At 36.4% G+C, this 15475-nt stretch overlaps 1 protein-coding gene and 1 long non-coding RNA gene across 3 annotated transcripts; both read right to left on the bottom strand.

Moving 5' to 3' along the window:
• Positions 1-1447: 1447 nt before the first annotated feature.
• On the bottom strand, positions 1448-5502 carry LOC127944166 (G-protein coupled receptor 157). The gene is made up of 4 exons (XM_052539979.1): positions 4747-5502; positions 3709-3922; positions 2606-2800; positions 1448-2445 (listed from the first exon to the last, which is right to left on the bottom strand). Exons 1-4 carry the CDS (start codon positions 5121-5123, stop codon positions 2230-2232), a joined length of 1002 nt encoding a protein of 333 aa, XP_052395939.1. The 5' UTR covers positions 5124-5502; the 3' UTR covers positions 1448-2229.
• A 1257-nt stretch (positions 5503-6759) lies between these two features.
• On the bottom strand, positions 6760-14300 carry LOC127944287 (uncharacterized). Of its 2 annotated transcripts, XR_008150326.1 has the most exons (5): positions 14125-14300; positions 13020-13106; positions 12158-12209; positions 9392-10552; positions 6760-8686 (listed from the first exon to the last, which is right to left on the bottom strand). It is a non-coding gene; the product is annotated as an uncharacterized LOC127944287 (long non-coding RNA). The 2 variants fall into 2 exon arrangements; XR_008150325.1 differs by lacking the exon at positions 9392-10552.
• Between the last annotated feature and the right edge of the window lie 1175 nt (positions 14301-15475).

Here is a 15475-nt window from a genome sequence, read left to right as displayed (position 1 = left end):
CTCACAGGAAACTTTGTGCATTTTTGGATTTTCAAAATAACTAATTCTGTATGATTTATAAGCGTTTCTAAAAATGTCCTCATAAACCACCTCCTCATTGTAATACCTGTGTCATACCCATGTCATTATACAAATTTGTGTCCTCATTAACCACATAAACAAGCTCACACACACACACGCACACACACCTTTTTAAACTCTAGAGCAGAGTCAAATAATACATAGATTACAGAACTATGTACTTCCATAAAGTGCTTAAATCCCAAGGAAGTGTGAACCCAAGTGTGGTAAATCTATTTTCTAAAATGACACTTTTGTTAATGAAGTGCCAAGCCCATAAAACGAATAACCAAAATTAAGTGATTGTTTTGTTTTTTGTCCTAGCTTGCCAGTAAAACATTACACTACACTTGTGTTCATGCCAAAATTAATATTACATGCTTCAAAAATGACTGTTGATCCATATTCCAGTTTCCACTTTGTCAATAAACTGTTGTTATGAGCCGCAGGACTGGCTTGTCAGCTTACACTGCCTCAGGGTTAGCAATACCACAAGAGTTGGTGTATATCCAACATCCTCTTCCCTCAGCTCACATAACCAATCAGCACAGCATTTGCCATTGTATTCAGCTCGTGCCCTTTTCCCGGCTTTCCTCAGACTAGTTCCTCTTCTTGTCTCATTAAAAGTAGATCTGGTATCAAGCTGAGATAATGGAGAAGTCGCTCTGTCTTCTGACCTTGGTGAAACTGGCATAGACTGATTCTCTTATACAGCATGCATGATCAAATATTTGGAGAAGCTCAGATTCAGCTCAGCTCCACTCTAAAGACATATTAGCCAAAGTCAAAGGAGACTCAACGGAACGTCAAGGATTGAGGGAATGTGCCGGCACAATCATTTAATAATTTACAGATAATTACCAAGCAGATTCTCCATAACCTTACCCATATTATGGCCAAGAAAGAGTGTTCAGTGATGGTAGAGACCTCTGAATGTTTGGAGATATAAAGCCACTAACACAAATGCAATACTTTAAAATAAAAACAAAAATTCATGAATTTATTATCTTAAAGTCAGCATGAAATGAAAATTCAGTCTACTAATATTTGACCTTGTTATGTTTCATCAAAATGCCACTGACTTTTTCCTGTTGATGAACGCAGGGCTTCTCCAATCATTTATATATATTAGATGAAAAAAACTCAACTATATGAAAATAAAAAAACTTAAATAAATTGAAACAGTTATTTCCAGTTACTGGAAATATATAAAAACTAAAACTAATGTAAACCTCACTGGAAACAATAATCAAATCATAATAAAAATGACAAAACACAACAAAATTACTAAAAATTTGATAAAAATAAAAATGAAAACAGAAAATATAAAAACAAAAGCTAGATATTTATGAAACCAAATAATAGTATATACAAATAATACTGAATCTGACAGGTTCAATAACTTTATTGAAATCAGTTGATAAAATATAACTATAATACAAATCCATAACTACGTATACAAAGACTAAAAGCCACTTCCCCATTGTTTTAAAAGGTATTTTTAAGGCACTGTGTGAAATAACAATAAATGTGCATGTTGCTGCTTGTGTCCTTGTTAGGTATATGTGACTCTACACAGAGAAAAGTGAACGAAAGAAGAATCTGATTATGACATAATACATTCATACACACAAAAAAAATCCAATACATTGAACATATAAATACAGCATATAATACACATAAATCATGCTTTAAAAATGCATATTAATTGTAATGTAAAGTAATCACATTGCATTAAGAATGCATGTGCTTTGTTGGGAGTAAGAGGAGAAAGATCCCTTGTAAAAACACTTCACAGTACATTTGCCATTTTGGTCACTAGATAATAAACTGCTGTATCCTTGCTTCCCCTGAGCTACCGATCTCATTTCTATTTAAATGAATATGAGATATTTGCGGCAGCAGAATGAAAACAGAAGGCACTGTTTTACTCGCCTAAAGTGCTGAGCTAAACCGGTTACAGAAAGTGCGTTTGTGTTCCGTGCTCTGCGGGCTTTGTGCATGTGACCGCAGTCCCCTGTAATCCATGAAGGCGCTTGGTCAAACAAGAAGGCTGAGTGTAAGGCTCTGATGTTACTCCAACAACCACAACAGAGAGCCGTAAAGTCAGAGCTTTCACTCCAGCCTTGTGCATTCAAAATGCGTTCAGATACAGGATCATAGCAGCTTTTACGCCTCATTGTTCTCCCAGGTTTGGGGGCTGGTGTTTTCCTCCCTGTGTGAAGGCGTATTTGCACTTGCCCTGTTCTGGGACACTGATGGTGAACGCCAGTGTTTGTCCTGACCTCTGCAGCACAGCTGAGCCACCAGACGTGAGCGAATTGAGGGAGTCAACAGCACAAACATGATGCAGTTCGCAGCTCCTTGAAAGGTGTTTCCAATACCCTATTAAAAAAATGAATTTAGAATTATTGGGTTGCCCAATACAATAAAGGGCATTACAGATAAATGACTTTGATGAAGTATACAATTAAACTGCATGAATGGGACTTCAGGTGGAAGTAAATTTAGATCATTTCTGGCTAAGTGGAAGCGGGTGACTCACATGCAAGGTGACCAGCACTGGGTTGTGTCCTGCAGGGGAGTCAGTCAGCAGGAGCAGGAAGCGGATGGTGCTCCACATGCGGAGCACGATGAAGATGATGGGGATGATGGTGAGCTTCATGTCTGCCATGGAAGATGGCGACTGAGAGACAGGGCTGCTGGTCAGGATGGGACGGTACTCAGACAGGGCTGTATGCTTAAATACGTTGCAGAGAAAAATGGCATAAAATAGAGATCAGCATTCTTTAGTCTTATAGAAAAAGCTCACCTAAAAAAAGCTGTGTGGTCTATGAGATTTTTTCAATGAATAAAATTAATGCTTTTATTGAGCAAGAATTAATACAAAATTAAAGATAAAAAATTTAAAATGTAATAGTTTTTTTTTTAGCTTTCTATCAGGCAAAGAACTGCAAATGGCTCTTTTCAACATTAATAATGAGAAATTTTTCTAGAGCATCAAATCAGCATATCAGAATAACACTGAAAACTGGAGTAATGGCATCATAGGAATAAATTACTATTGATAATATACTCAATTAGAAACCAGTTATTTTAAATGTTAATAATATTGAATGATATTACAGTTCTTACTGTAAATTAAGCTTTGGGGGGCATAAAACTTGTTTTTAAATGTTTGCGAGGAAACAGCATTGTCACACACCCCCATCACTACAGCATGTGGTTTCCAGAATACAATTGTTACTATGACAAGAATGTGGGCCAGTCTTATTTGCATAATATTTAATTTTCTCAGCAATGCACTTCCCGTCACTTTTTACAAGTGAATTTCCATAATTTATCCAATTGATTTTTAAATGCCTTTTTTTTATTTATATTTTGATATTTTATAGGTCAGCATAACTAGTAAAATCTACTGATGACCCAAACTTCCATGACCTTTAAGATTTTAGTAATATTCATGACATTTCCAGGCCTAGAAAGCACTATCTAATGATAGTATTATATTTCCCTTATACATTAGCTCTGGACATTATTCCAGAAATTATTTGGCCGTTGCACACATTATGAGTTTATGAAAATGTCATGCAACCCTCTGCTAAGCTGTACTGTTAAACTGTCTGTGATGAGCCGCAGTGGACTTACTGCTCTGTGAATGTGTATTTTAATAAGCATGTACAGGACTGGCAGTGTGACATAGGCAATGAATTCCCAGATCTTCGCAGTGAGCAGCATCCACAGCACACGGTCTTCGGCCTGGATGTTCACCCAGCACCAGCCTACAGACACCTCAGAGGCGTCATAGCCGATCTTGTGCAGGGACAGGGCTGCCACAGTGATGGCGAAAGGAACGCCCCAGCTGACACAAACCACAAATCACAAGATCAGACTGCAAACAGGCATCCACAAGGCTGCACAAGCCAGTTCATGAAAACCAAACCTTTCCCTTATTACACAGGAAATATTTATTAAATTATTGAATATGGACTTTCTTAAACCCTTTATCTTTGTGTAACAGAAAGAACATGATTCAAAAGGCAAAATACCATAAAAGGAATACAAATAATCTCCGTTCCTTTCATCAAGTTCTGTAATATAAGAAATAATCTCCAGTCTACCTGTAAATTAAAATAAAAGATAAGCATGAGATGCACAAGATTTTAACCCTTCAACATTAAGACTTTAGACTATATAATTTACATACATATAAATATGACTAATTCCATTTTTAAAAGTACAAAATAGCCTATTCCATATCCTAATGGAAGGCCTTATGTAAAAGAATTGTGTAAATTTGTGAATTTTATTTTATGTAGGAGAAACTGCTTTAACTACACGTAAACTAATTTAATAAATACTATACATTAATAAATATTTTATAATTAAATTGACTGTTGAATGTTGAATTGAATGTTGAGAAAATAGTTTAATTGGCACTTTCAATAACCACTGAAAGTTATAAATGGATATTTCGCCTTTTCCCCGCGAATTCAAGTGAACAGTGACTCAGTCATTCTTAAAACGACTGCTTTTGTTTTCCACAGAAGAAAAAAAAAAAGAGTACATTACAGGTTTGGTAGATCACAGTGGTCAGTACATTTTTAAAGAGTTTCGAGCGAATATTTCTGGGGTGAAGTGTTTCTTTAAGGATTTCCTGGCTGTGAAGAAATGTAGCGAGTTTACCTGATAAGATGAAAGTAAAGCACCAAGTTGTTGGCCTGTCTCTGGCTGGACTTAACAATAAAAACGTATAAGTAGATGGCAATAGACACAGTCCAGAAGAATGAGCTGGTGTTGGCGAATGTGGAAATTGCTCCTTGCGCAATACAATCCCCAGAATCAGATTTAAAACTCTTTAAAACTCCGTAAAAGTAAGAGAGTGCAGACAGAAGGTCAGTGACAGACAGATACACGAGCAGTTTTCTTGGTGTGGTCCTCAGATCAGGCCATCTTGCAAATGTGCACATAATTAAAAGTGACCCAAAAAACGAAAGTACACATGATGACAGGATAACAACCTGTTCGTAAACATGAACCTCGGTCCGGTTAGTCTCAGCCATTCCCCTTGTAAGACTTTAAAATGTACCTGCGCCTCGATTGCTTCTTTGATCAATGTTTGGTAAAGTCTTATTTGAAGTATCGAATCCACTTGTAACATTAACCCGAAGAGATTTCCAGCCCCCTTTTCTCTTGAAGAAGCATGAAAAACTCGACGGGTTTTAAGATCCAGCGGTGTGAGAAGCTTCACACGAGCCAACAGCTTCTTCTCAACTGCTGAGGCAGTGAAACAATGTCACAACAAATCAAAACACGTTGAATTTTGTAACCATTTTTGTCATTATACCTGACTGACTTTATAAAACAAGACTAAACGTATCACAGCCTTGAAATCTAAGCTGACGAACTCCGAAGGTTACTTCGCTAGTTTTGGGGACTGATTCATCAAGTGATTCGATTCATTTGAATTAATCACTAAAAGATTCATACAGAATCGTTAACTGATTCAACAGTATCATTCATGCAGTTACTGTTTTGTTTCTGTTGGTTTCAACGTCACGCAGACGGATGGTGACATCGACTCCAGAGGGAACGTTTAACATTTTACTTCGCAAAAGACAGTAAATCAGATCAACTGTTTTATTTTTAAATCACAAAACATTTGATTAACTTTAAAATTTGATTCTGAAACAACGATCCGTTCACGAACGATACAAAATTAGCATACAACATTCTTTCTTCAGATCGTTAATCCTTGTCAATAACTTTGATTCAGACGGAAATATTATTATATGTTATTGCATTCCAACATTCCCAATGGAACTGTGTTGAGAGTTGTGCAAAATTATGTGTGCATGCAATGCGGCATTGTAAATGTGCCTGCAATTATTGACAGGTAAATACATGCAATCACTATAATACGCCTTTAGATGGCGCAATGTGAACTTTTATAAAGCTTCAAGATCTTGGTCTGTTTTCTCTAACCTCTTTATTTCACTCATCTTATGATATATCTTACTGAAAGTTTTTGGAAAGGGATGGTGTTTCTGTCTCTCTCTCACACACACACACACACACACACACACACACACACACACACACACACACACACACACACACACACACACAAGTAACCTATATTTCAGCATCCAGTGTGATGTGAGTCTATTATTTAGGACAGGATTAATTTTAGGTAAATGCATCTCCTTTTATCACAATGTCACCAGAAGAGCAATAATGCTTTCTAAGAATACTGTTTCCCGTAGAACTGCAGTATTCTTTCCCAATGCAGTGCATTGTTTTATTTCAGGCAGAGAAGAAAGTGGATAAAAGAAAAATAAATGCTTTGCTTGATCCTCCATTAAAAGCTAATTTTAAGTTTTCTTCCCCTCACTTTGAGCTGTGCGTTCAGAGTAGTATTTAGATATTTAGAGGAATTTCAGTGTCTTTTATTTTCATTACTCAATGTGTTTGTTATGATTACAAAAAGTGCAATGGTGTCTTTTTTTGCCCTCAAAAATAGCTTTAGGTTTGACAGACTTCACCAGCATAAATTTGACATAAGCACTCTGTATTCTTCTGCCATGCATCCATACATAATTAATTAAATGAATTCCCAAATTCTGCCAGTGAGTGTGAAGATGCAGCCTAAAGGCTGTTCAAAGGGAGCATAAATGAAGAGGCATTCAGCAGAGGGAATCATTATATTTGAAATGTATTGTTTATTATTATGTTGTGTAACACATTTTATTGTATTATATGTTGTGTAATTAAAGGTATAATACATTTATGGAGGACTACTGTAAGTAAAAGCATCTATTTTATATACTGATAATTTTAAGTTCAGTTTGGATCCGTTATCATAGATAATACATGAAAATTAAACTCCGGAGCCACTGACATAATACAATCCAGACTCCAGAGATAAACTAGAATAAAATGCAAAATACTGTCTGCGTAAATCATACAACTGAAACAACTAGAGATGTTTGTTGGGAGTTTGCCCCAGGCATTTATCATGCATTCTGTGCATAAAAAAAACGAATTGACATTGTCAGTTGAGATCCAATCTAGGCAAGTGACTAAACTGACAAATATCTGAGATTATTCATACAGTTAATTTGGATTAATTTGCTATAATTGCTCATTTAAAATATATACGTGTGTAAGGTGTTCAACATACCTTTGCATTAAGTTTGTGAAGGCTACACCCTGCATGGCATTATAATCACACTTTTAGGATATTATTTAAAACAAAGTGCTTTAATACATTGTAAAAGAACTTACTAAATTGATTTCCAGCTTTTCAGAGTACAGACAAGTTCAAACTTATTGCCACACTGATGTTATTAAATCGAAACCTCAAGTGAGTTACAGGCATTTCATTCACCTGAACAAACTGCCCTTTTGATGATTAATAACTGAAACCCCAACACTAATGAAATTCCCTGAAAATGAAACTCAACTTAAAACCACTTTAAAGACTAAACATGCATTAGAAATAGAGAAATAAAACATGACAATAACGACAACATTTGAAAAACTCTTATTTTGTTTTTACTGTTATTTGGAAAAAAATGCATTCATATTTAATTACTATTAAAATACAGTCTACAAAAAAAAGTTTCAAATAAACATTAATTTATACAAATATAACAAAACATTTTATATTGTTATTAAACACACACACACACGCACATATATTTATATATTCCATTTCCCAATACTTTTTTCTACATTTTTTTTTCCAAACCAGAATGAAAAGTATTTTTGGTTAATAATTAGGATTAATGTTTTGGTCCATTAGCAAATTTCAAAATAAACACACCATAACACAATATGAATATGTCACAGGACTGCAAGCTACGTAGGCCAAATATAAACAGGCCACACCATGTCATGGCAATACTGAAACTGCGAAATCTAGTCAGCTGATTTTCACAATAACACTTGACTGAATCACTCCAGATCTCATGGAAATGAAAGAAAGAAAACAAATGGACTGATCTAAACTATGACTACAATGTCACGGAAAATAAGATCCAACATACCATAAGCATGAATCAGTCTTTCACGTGAAATTCTCAAGTCGCTGTGAGTGCTCAAGCAGCGTTGCCAATAAACAAAAGCTGACACTCACAATTAAAAGAAGAATGAATGGGAAGAGAAGTTCAGAAATTAATTCTCTTTAGTCGTCTCTCTCACCAGCCTCTGAGCGCGGGTGGGCAGCTGAGTGCGTGAGTGGGGTCATTTGGATGGGCCTCCCAAGGTGACGAGTTTCTGCGGCAGTATACTTGCTGATTGCTTCGTTCTCACTCCACACAACAACCAGCTAAGACACTGCCAAAGAACCACTCACAGCAGCGGCCCTCATCCCTCACTTGCTCTCTTCTCTTCCATCACTTCAGTATCTCTCACTATCAGCTGTCGGTGACTGTAAAGGCTCCTCGTATAACTCTCCTGTCTCCTGCGGCCGGGTGAGCTCTGGACACTTTAATACTCTGCTCATGGAATGTCCACACACAGTACTTGTATGACAGCCGGGGACAGCGGTAGATTTCCCCTTAAAGAACAAGTCTTTGTTCTGCTTTTGCTTTCCAAGAGATGAGGGTAGGTGAGAGGTCTCCTGAAAACACAGAAAACATCTCATACTTCCAGTTTATTACACCTCACCACCGCTGCAAGTGAAAAGAGAACTGTGTGACGTAACACAGGGAATGACAGCATTCACGCCTCAGAAAAAATTCTCCTTCAGTATGTGTTTGTTTCTTTTCATTTTTTAGGTCAAAATATACAATTTACAATATATAAAATATATATTTGTTTACTATAATAATAAATAAAACAAATATTATATATGTATATATATATATATATATATATATAGAGAGAGAGAGAGAGAGAGAGAGAGAGAGAGAGAGAAAGTAAAACAATAAAGCATAAAAAATTACTTTACTGTTAAATTTAATCAATTGAATATGTCCTTCATGAATAAAAGTATTATTTTTATTCAGAAAAAAACGTACTGAACCCAAACTTGGAAAAGGTAGTACACACACATGCACATATACCGTACATATACACACATATATATTTATAGAGAAATAAGATAGAAAACAAAAGTATTTTTAGCAGTGTAACTGATAAATGAAACCGTAAATGAAAACCAAAGTACAAAGGGACAATGATGACTGTATAACTGAGGATAGAAAGTACCAAAAATCCACAGGTCCCATATGATGTAATTTCATCATAACTGCGTGACACACAAAGGCATCGACTTCCAGGTAAGCATTCAGCAGTAACCTATGACAGAACCCACAACACTTACCTTCAATAATCACAAGATAAAAACAAACCCTGAGGATACACTGACGTAGAGCTCTCTCTACACTACAGTATACGACAGTAACGCTAGCTTGCTAATGCTGTCCCTCCAATGTAAACAAGCCTCTAAAGCTTACATCTGAACAAGAAAGACTCAACTCTTACAAAAAATAAAAAGAGAAAGAGAGAGAGAGTTTGAGAGGCTGCCACACCTCAGGGAGGGGAAAGCACACCTTCCTTTATTACTAAATGAACTATGCTCACCCTCTACACCGCAAATAGAGCCGTGACTCACTTATTCTCAAATAAACGCGGAATCTAGGTTCAAAGGGTTCAGCCTATATGTGCCTGTAAGAAACTGTGAGAATGGATGTGTGTGAAAGAGCACAGGCGTTAGCATGTGTTTGTCATATGTTGTACAGAGTGAGATGATGGGGGGTGGTGGTGGTGGGGGTTGGTCAGCCCGGTCCCTGATTTGTTGTTTCCCTACACAAGCAGTGTGAAGGCCCTATCTGTTGGTATTCCCCACAGTGCAGCTATTTTGGGCAGGCAGCTTCTCTCCTAAGGGCTCTGCCAGAGAAGAAGGGCCTCTGCTCGCTTAGCAAGAAGGCTTAGAAGAGAGTGGGAGAGTTAACGTGTGCGGGGGAGAGCGGAAGAGTGAGGAAGAAAAAGTGGAGGCACAATTAAAAATAAATAAAAAGTGAAAGAGATTGCTGAAAAAACAGTTGTGTGGCTGCCGGGGACAGTAAATTCAGATCAGGGTTTTCAAATGCGCTAGAGGCGTTTGTAGCATTAGCTGCGCACCACACCAGGCTGAGTCACTGTCATCAGACGCTCGAAATCCCATACTGAAGCAATAAGGGATACTGTGACCCAGCTATTTTTTTTTTTACTGCAGTGCTGTTTGGTGACAAGTTATGGCATGTAATAAAAGTCCACATGATGGAGCGCCGGCCATCCGCACACATGCTTGTTAGCTCTTGAAATAAGCATTTGCCTACGAAAACAGGTTGAGGTCAGGAAAGGGCTAAGTAGTGAATGTGATATTATCTTCGTTCCCTGCTCTTCAGTCTGAGCGAGAGGCACCAGTGAAGCCTTTTTACAGCAACTGCTGATACAGTATTCCGTTTTGTCCTCGGCGTTATCGGAGTCTGAGCAAACACACCTGTAATTATGAGACTATTTCAGTAACATCCCTGCGCTGACTGCTACAGTACCTCACATGAATACTGAAGGGGGAGGGGGACAGAAACAGGGTGAGACTTTCCTAGAAGAAACTTCAAGCAGCTTCCCTTTCTTTGACATTTCACCCAAATTGAAACAAACCATAAAATGAATAGTGATATGTGTGATAGTGGTGATGGTGGTGGTGGTGGGGGGTGGGGGGGGGGGGTTGGGGGTCCTTATGCAAAGGCTTGTTTCTCAAGTAAATGTTATTTTGAGGAATTTATTTGAAAGATTTAACATTTAAACATAAAACAAAAATACTGATTAACTGATTGACTTGACATTCTGTCATTCCTGCTTGACTGGATTTTCAGATACTATGGATGTGTCTATGGATGTGTCTATCACGTCATAGCGTATGGTGTTTTGCGTGATATAACATGACAGAATGCACGCTAAATGACATCTCCAACACTGGTACTTATTATCAGATTAAAGGCTTTGAATTCTGTCAGACAAAAGTATCATTAGACCACATCTGAAGGCTGCTTTGAGGAAATCTGATCGCCTCTTTGGACAGACAAACGTAAACACACACACCCGTGGATGAACACACAGCTGTCTGATGATCTTTAGAATCAGAGCAAAGCGGAATGTGTGCCACCCGAATCAGCACAGATGAAGAAAATCATTATATCACATGCAGGGCCTTGTAAAAGCACATGCCCACACACACACACTCATACACAAACACACGCCTCGTGATCTGGTTTCTGCTGCTGTTGCTAAATTGCAGTGTTGTGTCCCTGTGTCTGTCTCGTGAGGCCGACGGCTTGCTGAGACCACATGATGGCAGGAATTCCTGGCTGCTTTGGGCCTGATGTAATCTCTAATACAGGCTTACAGGAAGCAGGGGAAAAACACACACGCATACACACACTTCTGCCAACTGGCACTGGCATGTGCCTGTACACCTCTGACACAATTCAGAAGCAAAATACACAGGGTGCTGCATTAACTAACAGATCGAATTCATGTGCTTACAGGTCACAAAGTTTGCCTGAATTTATACAGAGAGGGCACAACTATGTAACATGTTTAAGTGAACCAGAAAGATCTGAATGTCTAAAAAATGTAAAAAAAAAAAAATTATTAAATGGAGTGAAACCAGTAGTGGAGGAGCACATATCTATGCATTTAATGTATATAGCATCTCTTAAAGGGATAGTTTACCCCAAAATAAGAATTACAGTATGTCATAATTTACTAGTTTGGATTAAAAACGTTCACAAAAAGAATGAATGTTGGTAATCAAACTGTTTAGTGTATAGACTAAAAACACAGAGACATTTCTCAAAATATCTTCCAAAGAAAGTCACACACTTTTTTGAATTTTCATTTTTGGGTGAACTATATCTTTAAATATGCACCCCCCCCCCCATATTCCATATTTTAGGCAACATATGTAATAGATAAATCTCATAATGTCAGACTGTCAGAATCAGAATGCAGCTAAAGTTAGAACTGAAACTAATCTGAGAAAGATTAATGTATATCAACAAGGACAGTTAAACATATTGAATAACTAGCATCAGACACTCACCTCACTGCTGACACAGGGTCTCTCATCTTCTCCAGGACATCTGGATACGTTTCTGTAACAGAAGCACTTTTATACCACCATCTGCGCTGTTGTTTTCTTGCCCTCTTTCTCCCACGGTTGTGTCACTCTGTCTATAGAACTGCAGTCATTTCATTCCTCTGACTTAATCATCTTAAAGGGAAAGTACTGCTGAATGTCACTGAGCAAAACTTCAAAAATTCCTTTATTTGGCTAATTAAACTATTTATGTGCCATCAAGTTCCCCTCTGTGATTTTAGGTAAGTAGTTGGTACTTTGGTTTTATAAAAATAGAATATTTTTACAATAAACAAGGGTAGGTTAAGTCACTGGAACTTATTTAGTTCTGATACTGGTTTGGTAGCTTTTTTTTTTTTTTTTTCAGAAGAAGAATTACAAAAAATTGGCCAACATTTTTATAGACATGTGAGGACCACCACATTTCACTATCAACAGTACTGAAAGCAAAAATTTTTAAATTAAAGAAGAAAACTGGAAAAAGTCATAGGGGCTGACAGGTGAAAAAAAAAGCTAGAACCTCAAGTCTTTGCAAGGCTATATGGGGAGACAAAGTGCAAACATTGCACTCCTGAACAATATCACTTTACTCAAGGGACTGTTGATCAATGCAAGCTCTATTTGTAGAGCTAGAAAGCATTAATAATTCACACAGCCCACCTTTCAGCCAGTGAAATACATTACTATCAGCACACTGATGCTTCTGGCAACAGCAGAGGTGCTTGTGAGTTAACCACTGGTTCACGGAAGTAATCACTCTGGTTGCCACCAAATAAATGTACAGACGCCAGACAGTCCATAAGACTAAATAGGCAAAACCTCTCACCTTTTTTCTCAGGGTCATGTCATCAGTAGACCAATGAGCCGTGGTGAAGTCAGGGATCTTCCAGAGAAGGGAAATCCAGCGCTGAGACTGTTCAATTAAAGACAAAACAACCCTCTTTATACAGTCAGTTCATATATGTGTTTGAATAACATATTACTTTAGTTCGATTTTCTGTATTTTTAAGCAATCAGCAGTATTTGTTCACGGATGGAGGTTGGAGCACCACTGGTGATGAGTGCAGGGTCACTGAACAATTTATCAATAATATCTGTGAAAATCAGCTTACATTTAGACACAGAGGTGGAAGGAATGTGATTCTTAAAGAAAACAATTACTGGCAAAGTTTGACCTTTGACATTGACAAAGTTTGATGGAGAAGCTTACTTTTATAGCAACTTCACTGCAGCTCATGAATCAAAATAAATCTATTTTGTTGCCAATTACACTGCTAAATATTTTTAATTAAAATATTCTTATCAATCTTTTTCTCTCTCTCTATAATATTTGTATCCATATTTTGTCTGGTTTTCCAGTAGAAATATGAGTACTTTTAAACAAGTCAACAATATACATTTAATCGACCTCACAGGCGAATTGTTTTTTAAAACTTCAATGCATTTTGTACAGATATACTGATTTTGTAGCCAGTTACACTGCAAAAATATTTCTGAATCTTTGTATTTTTATTTAAAATATTGATTAAATATTTTCTACATACATACCTATATATATTCAGCTTTTCGTTAAAATATCTAAACATATTTAATATATATATATATATATATATATATCCACTCATTTTAAGCATAAACTTTACATTTTGTTAGATTCATGCTTAAAACAATAAAAAATGCCAATGGCGTAAGAAAAATCAACTTAATTCAAGATATATTCTGACATATTCTATAAACACAGTACATTTTTTTTCTCATGCAGTTTTGTTTCTCCTATTTAATGTGTTTTTATTTAATCATCAACAACAAAAAATCTAAATACTTTAGAATTAAGAAAATAAGTGTATGCTGTGTAATTATAGCAAAACTGCGTTTGGACTAAAAGCACTACTATTATTACACCAGCTACACATGAGAAGTGACACACTTACCCTTCAGTTCAGTTTGTCCTAGTATCCATATATTCTACAGTGGATGGTATGCTGCTGTCGTCTCTCGCAGGTCATTTGGATGAAATTGCAAATACAGTTACTGGTGCTGACCACAAGCCTTAACTCCCTTTTGACAAGCTGGTACAAGTCAAGACATGTTCTTGTTGCTCTGCACAGCGCCCTCTGCTCTACTGCTTCAGTAGCAAAAACTGGAGGAGGAGCAAACACAGAAGAGAAGACTTCATCAGAGGTGACAGGACAAATCTGAGATACCTACTTCTCTCTCAGAGGTCACTGTAGGCCTACTGTCTTTACAGGCAGGAGCATGTACAGACACTCACTGCACAATACAACAATACATGAATAAGTGACTCAGACACTATATATTACATACAGACACACTGAAAAAAAACAATTATGCCAGTAACATGATGGCTTTATATAAACAGTGTTAAACCTACTATATTTCAATCATAAGTACAATTATTTGTGTACACAATCATTTCAACTCATTCACACAAGTGGGATTAAAGTTCAAAGTATAACATAAGCTTACACGTGAATAATATTTGCCACATTAAAAATTGAATGGTAATATTTCACTATGCTCACCTTGTTTCGTATATTTTCAAAATAAGTTTAATAAAGCAGGAAAGGAAAAATATATATTTCACTATGCTGTTTTAATAGTTTCATTTTTTTAATTAATATATTTCAGCGGAAACTAGTTCAAGAGATAAAATAAGATAATTGTAGTACGATTAATACGTCTATGAAAACTCTCTAGGTTTTCATTTAAAACAGCATGAGATCAGTGAGTGTCTTCACTTAATGCAGTAACTTTTAATCGTGTACAGTGAAGGGGATCTGTTTTTGTCAATGACATGCAGCAAGTTCAGTTTGTTCCCTGAGGGAGATTTTAAAGGGCCCTGCACTTCTCCCCCTGGTGGCCAATTCTTACTGCACCAAAGTTCAAACTGAAGGCCTGTACTATTCTACTAATAATTGAGGTTCAAGCTATTTTTTAACCAAACAAAAACAGAAGTTATAAATTAAAATAGAAATATAAAAAAATACTATCTGTAATAATACATTTAAATTGGTAATGCGCTTTTACCTATTTATTTTTCATAATTATAAAATAAATATAAAAGAAGTATTTAAAATATTTAGTATATAATAAAAATGATAATTTCAATGAATTACTTTTTTTCCCTCCAGTTTGACAACATAAAAAAAGATTGAAAAAAATAGCATTTCAAATATTTTTACATTTGCAATATTTTGGCTAATCTAGTTCGATCAAATCGAATCAAATGTTCACAAAGAACCTTTACAGAAATATTTACAC

The sequence above is a fragment of the Carassius gibelio genome, chromosome A23 (assembly GCF_023724105.1).
Source record: "Carassius gibelio isolate Cgi1373 ecotype wild population from Czech Republic chromosome A23, carGib1.2-hapl.c, whole genome shotgun sequence".
Lineage (NCBI taxonomy): Eukaryota > Metazoa > Chordata > Actinopteri > Cypriniformes > Cyprinidae > Carassius > Carassius gibelio.
This window is presented reverse-complemented; position numbering and strand designations above follow the sequence as displayed.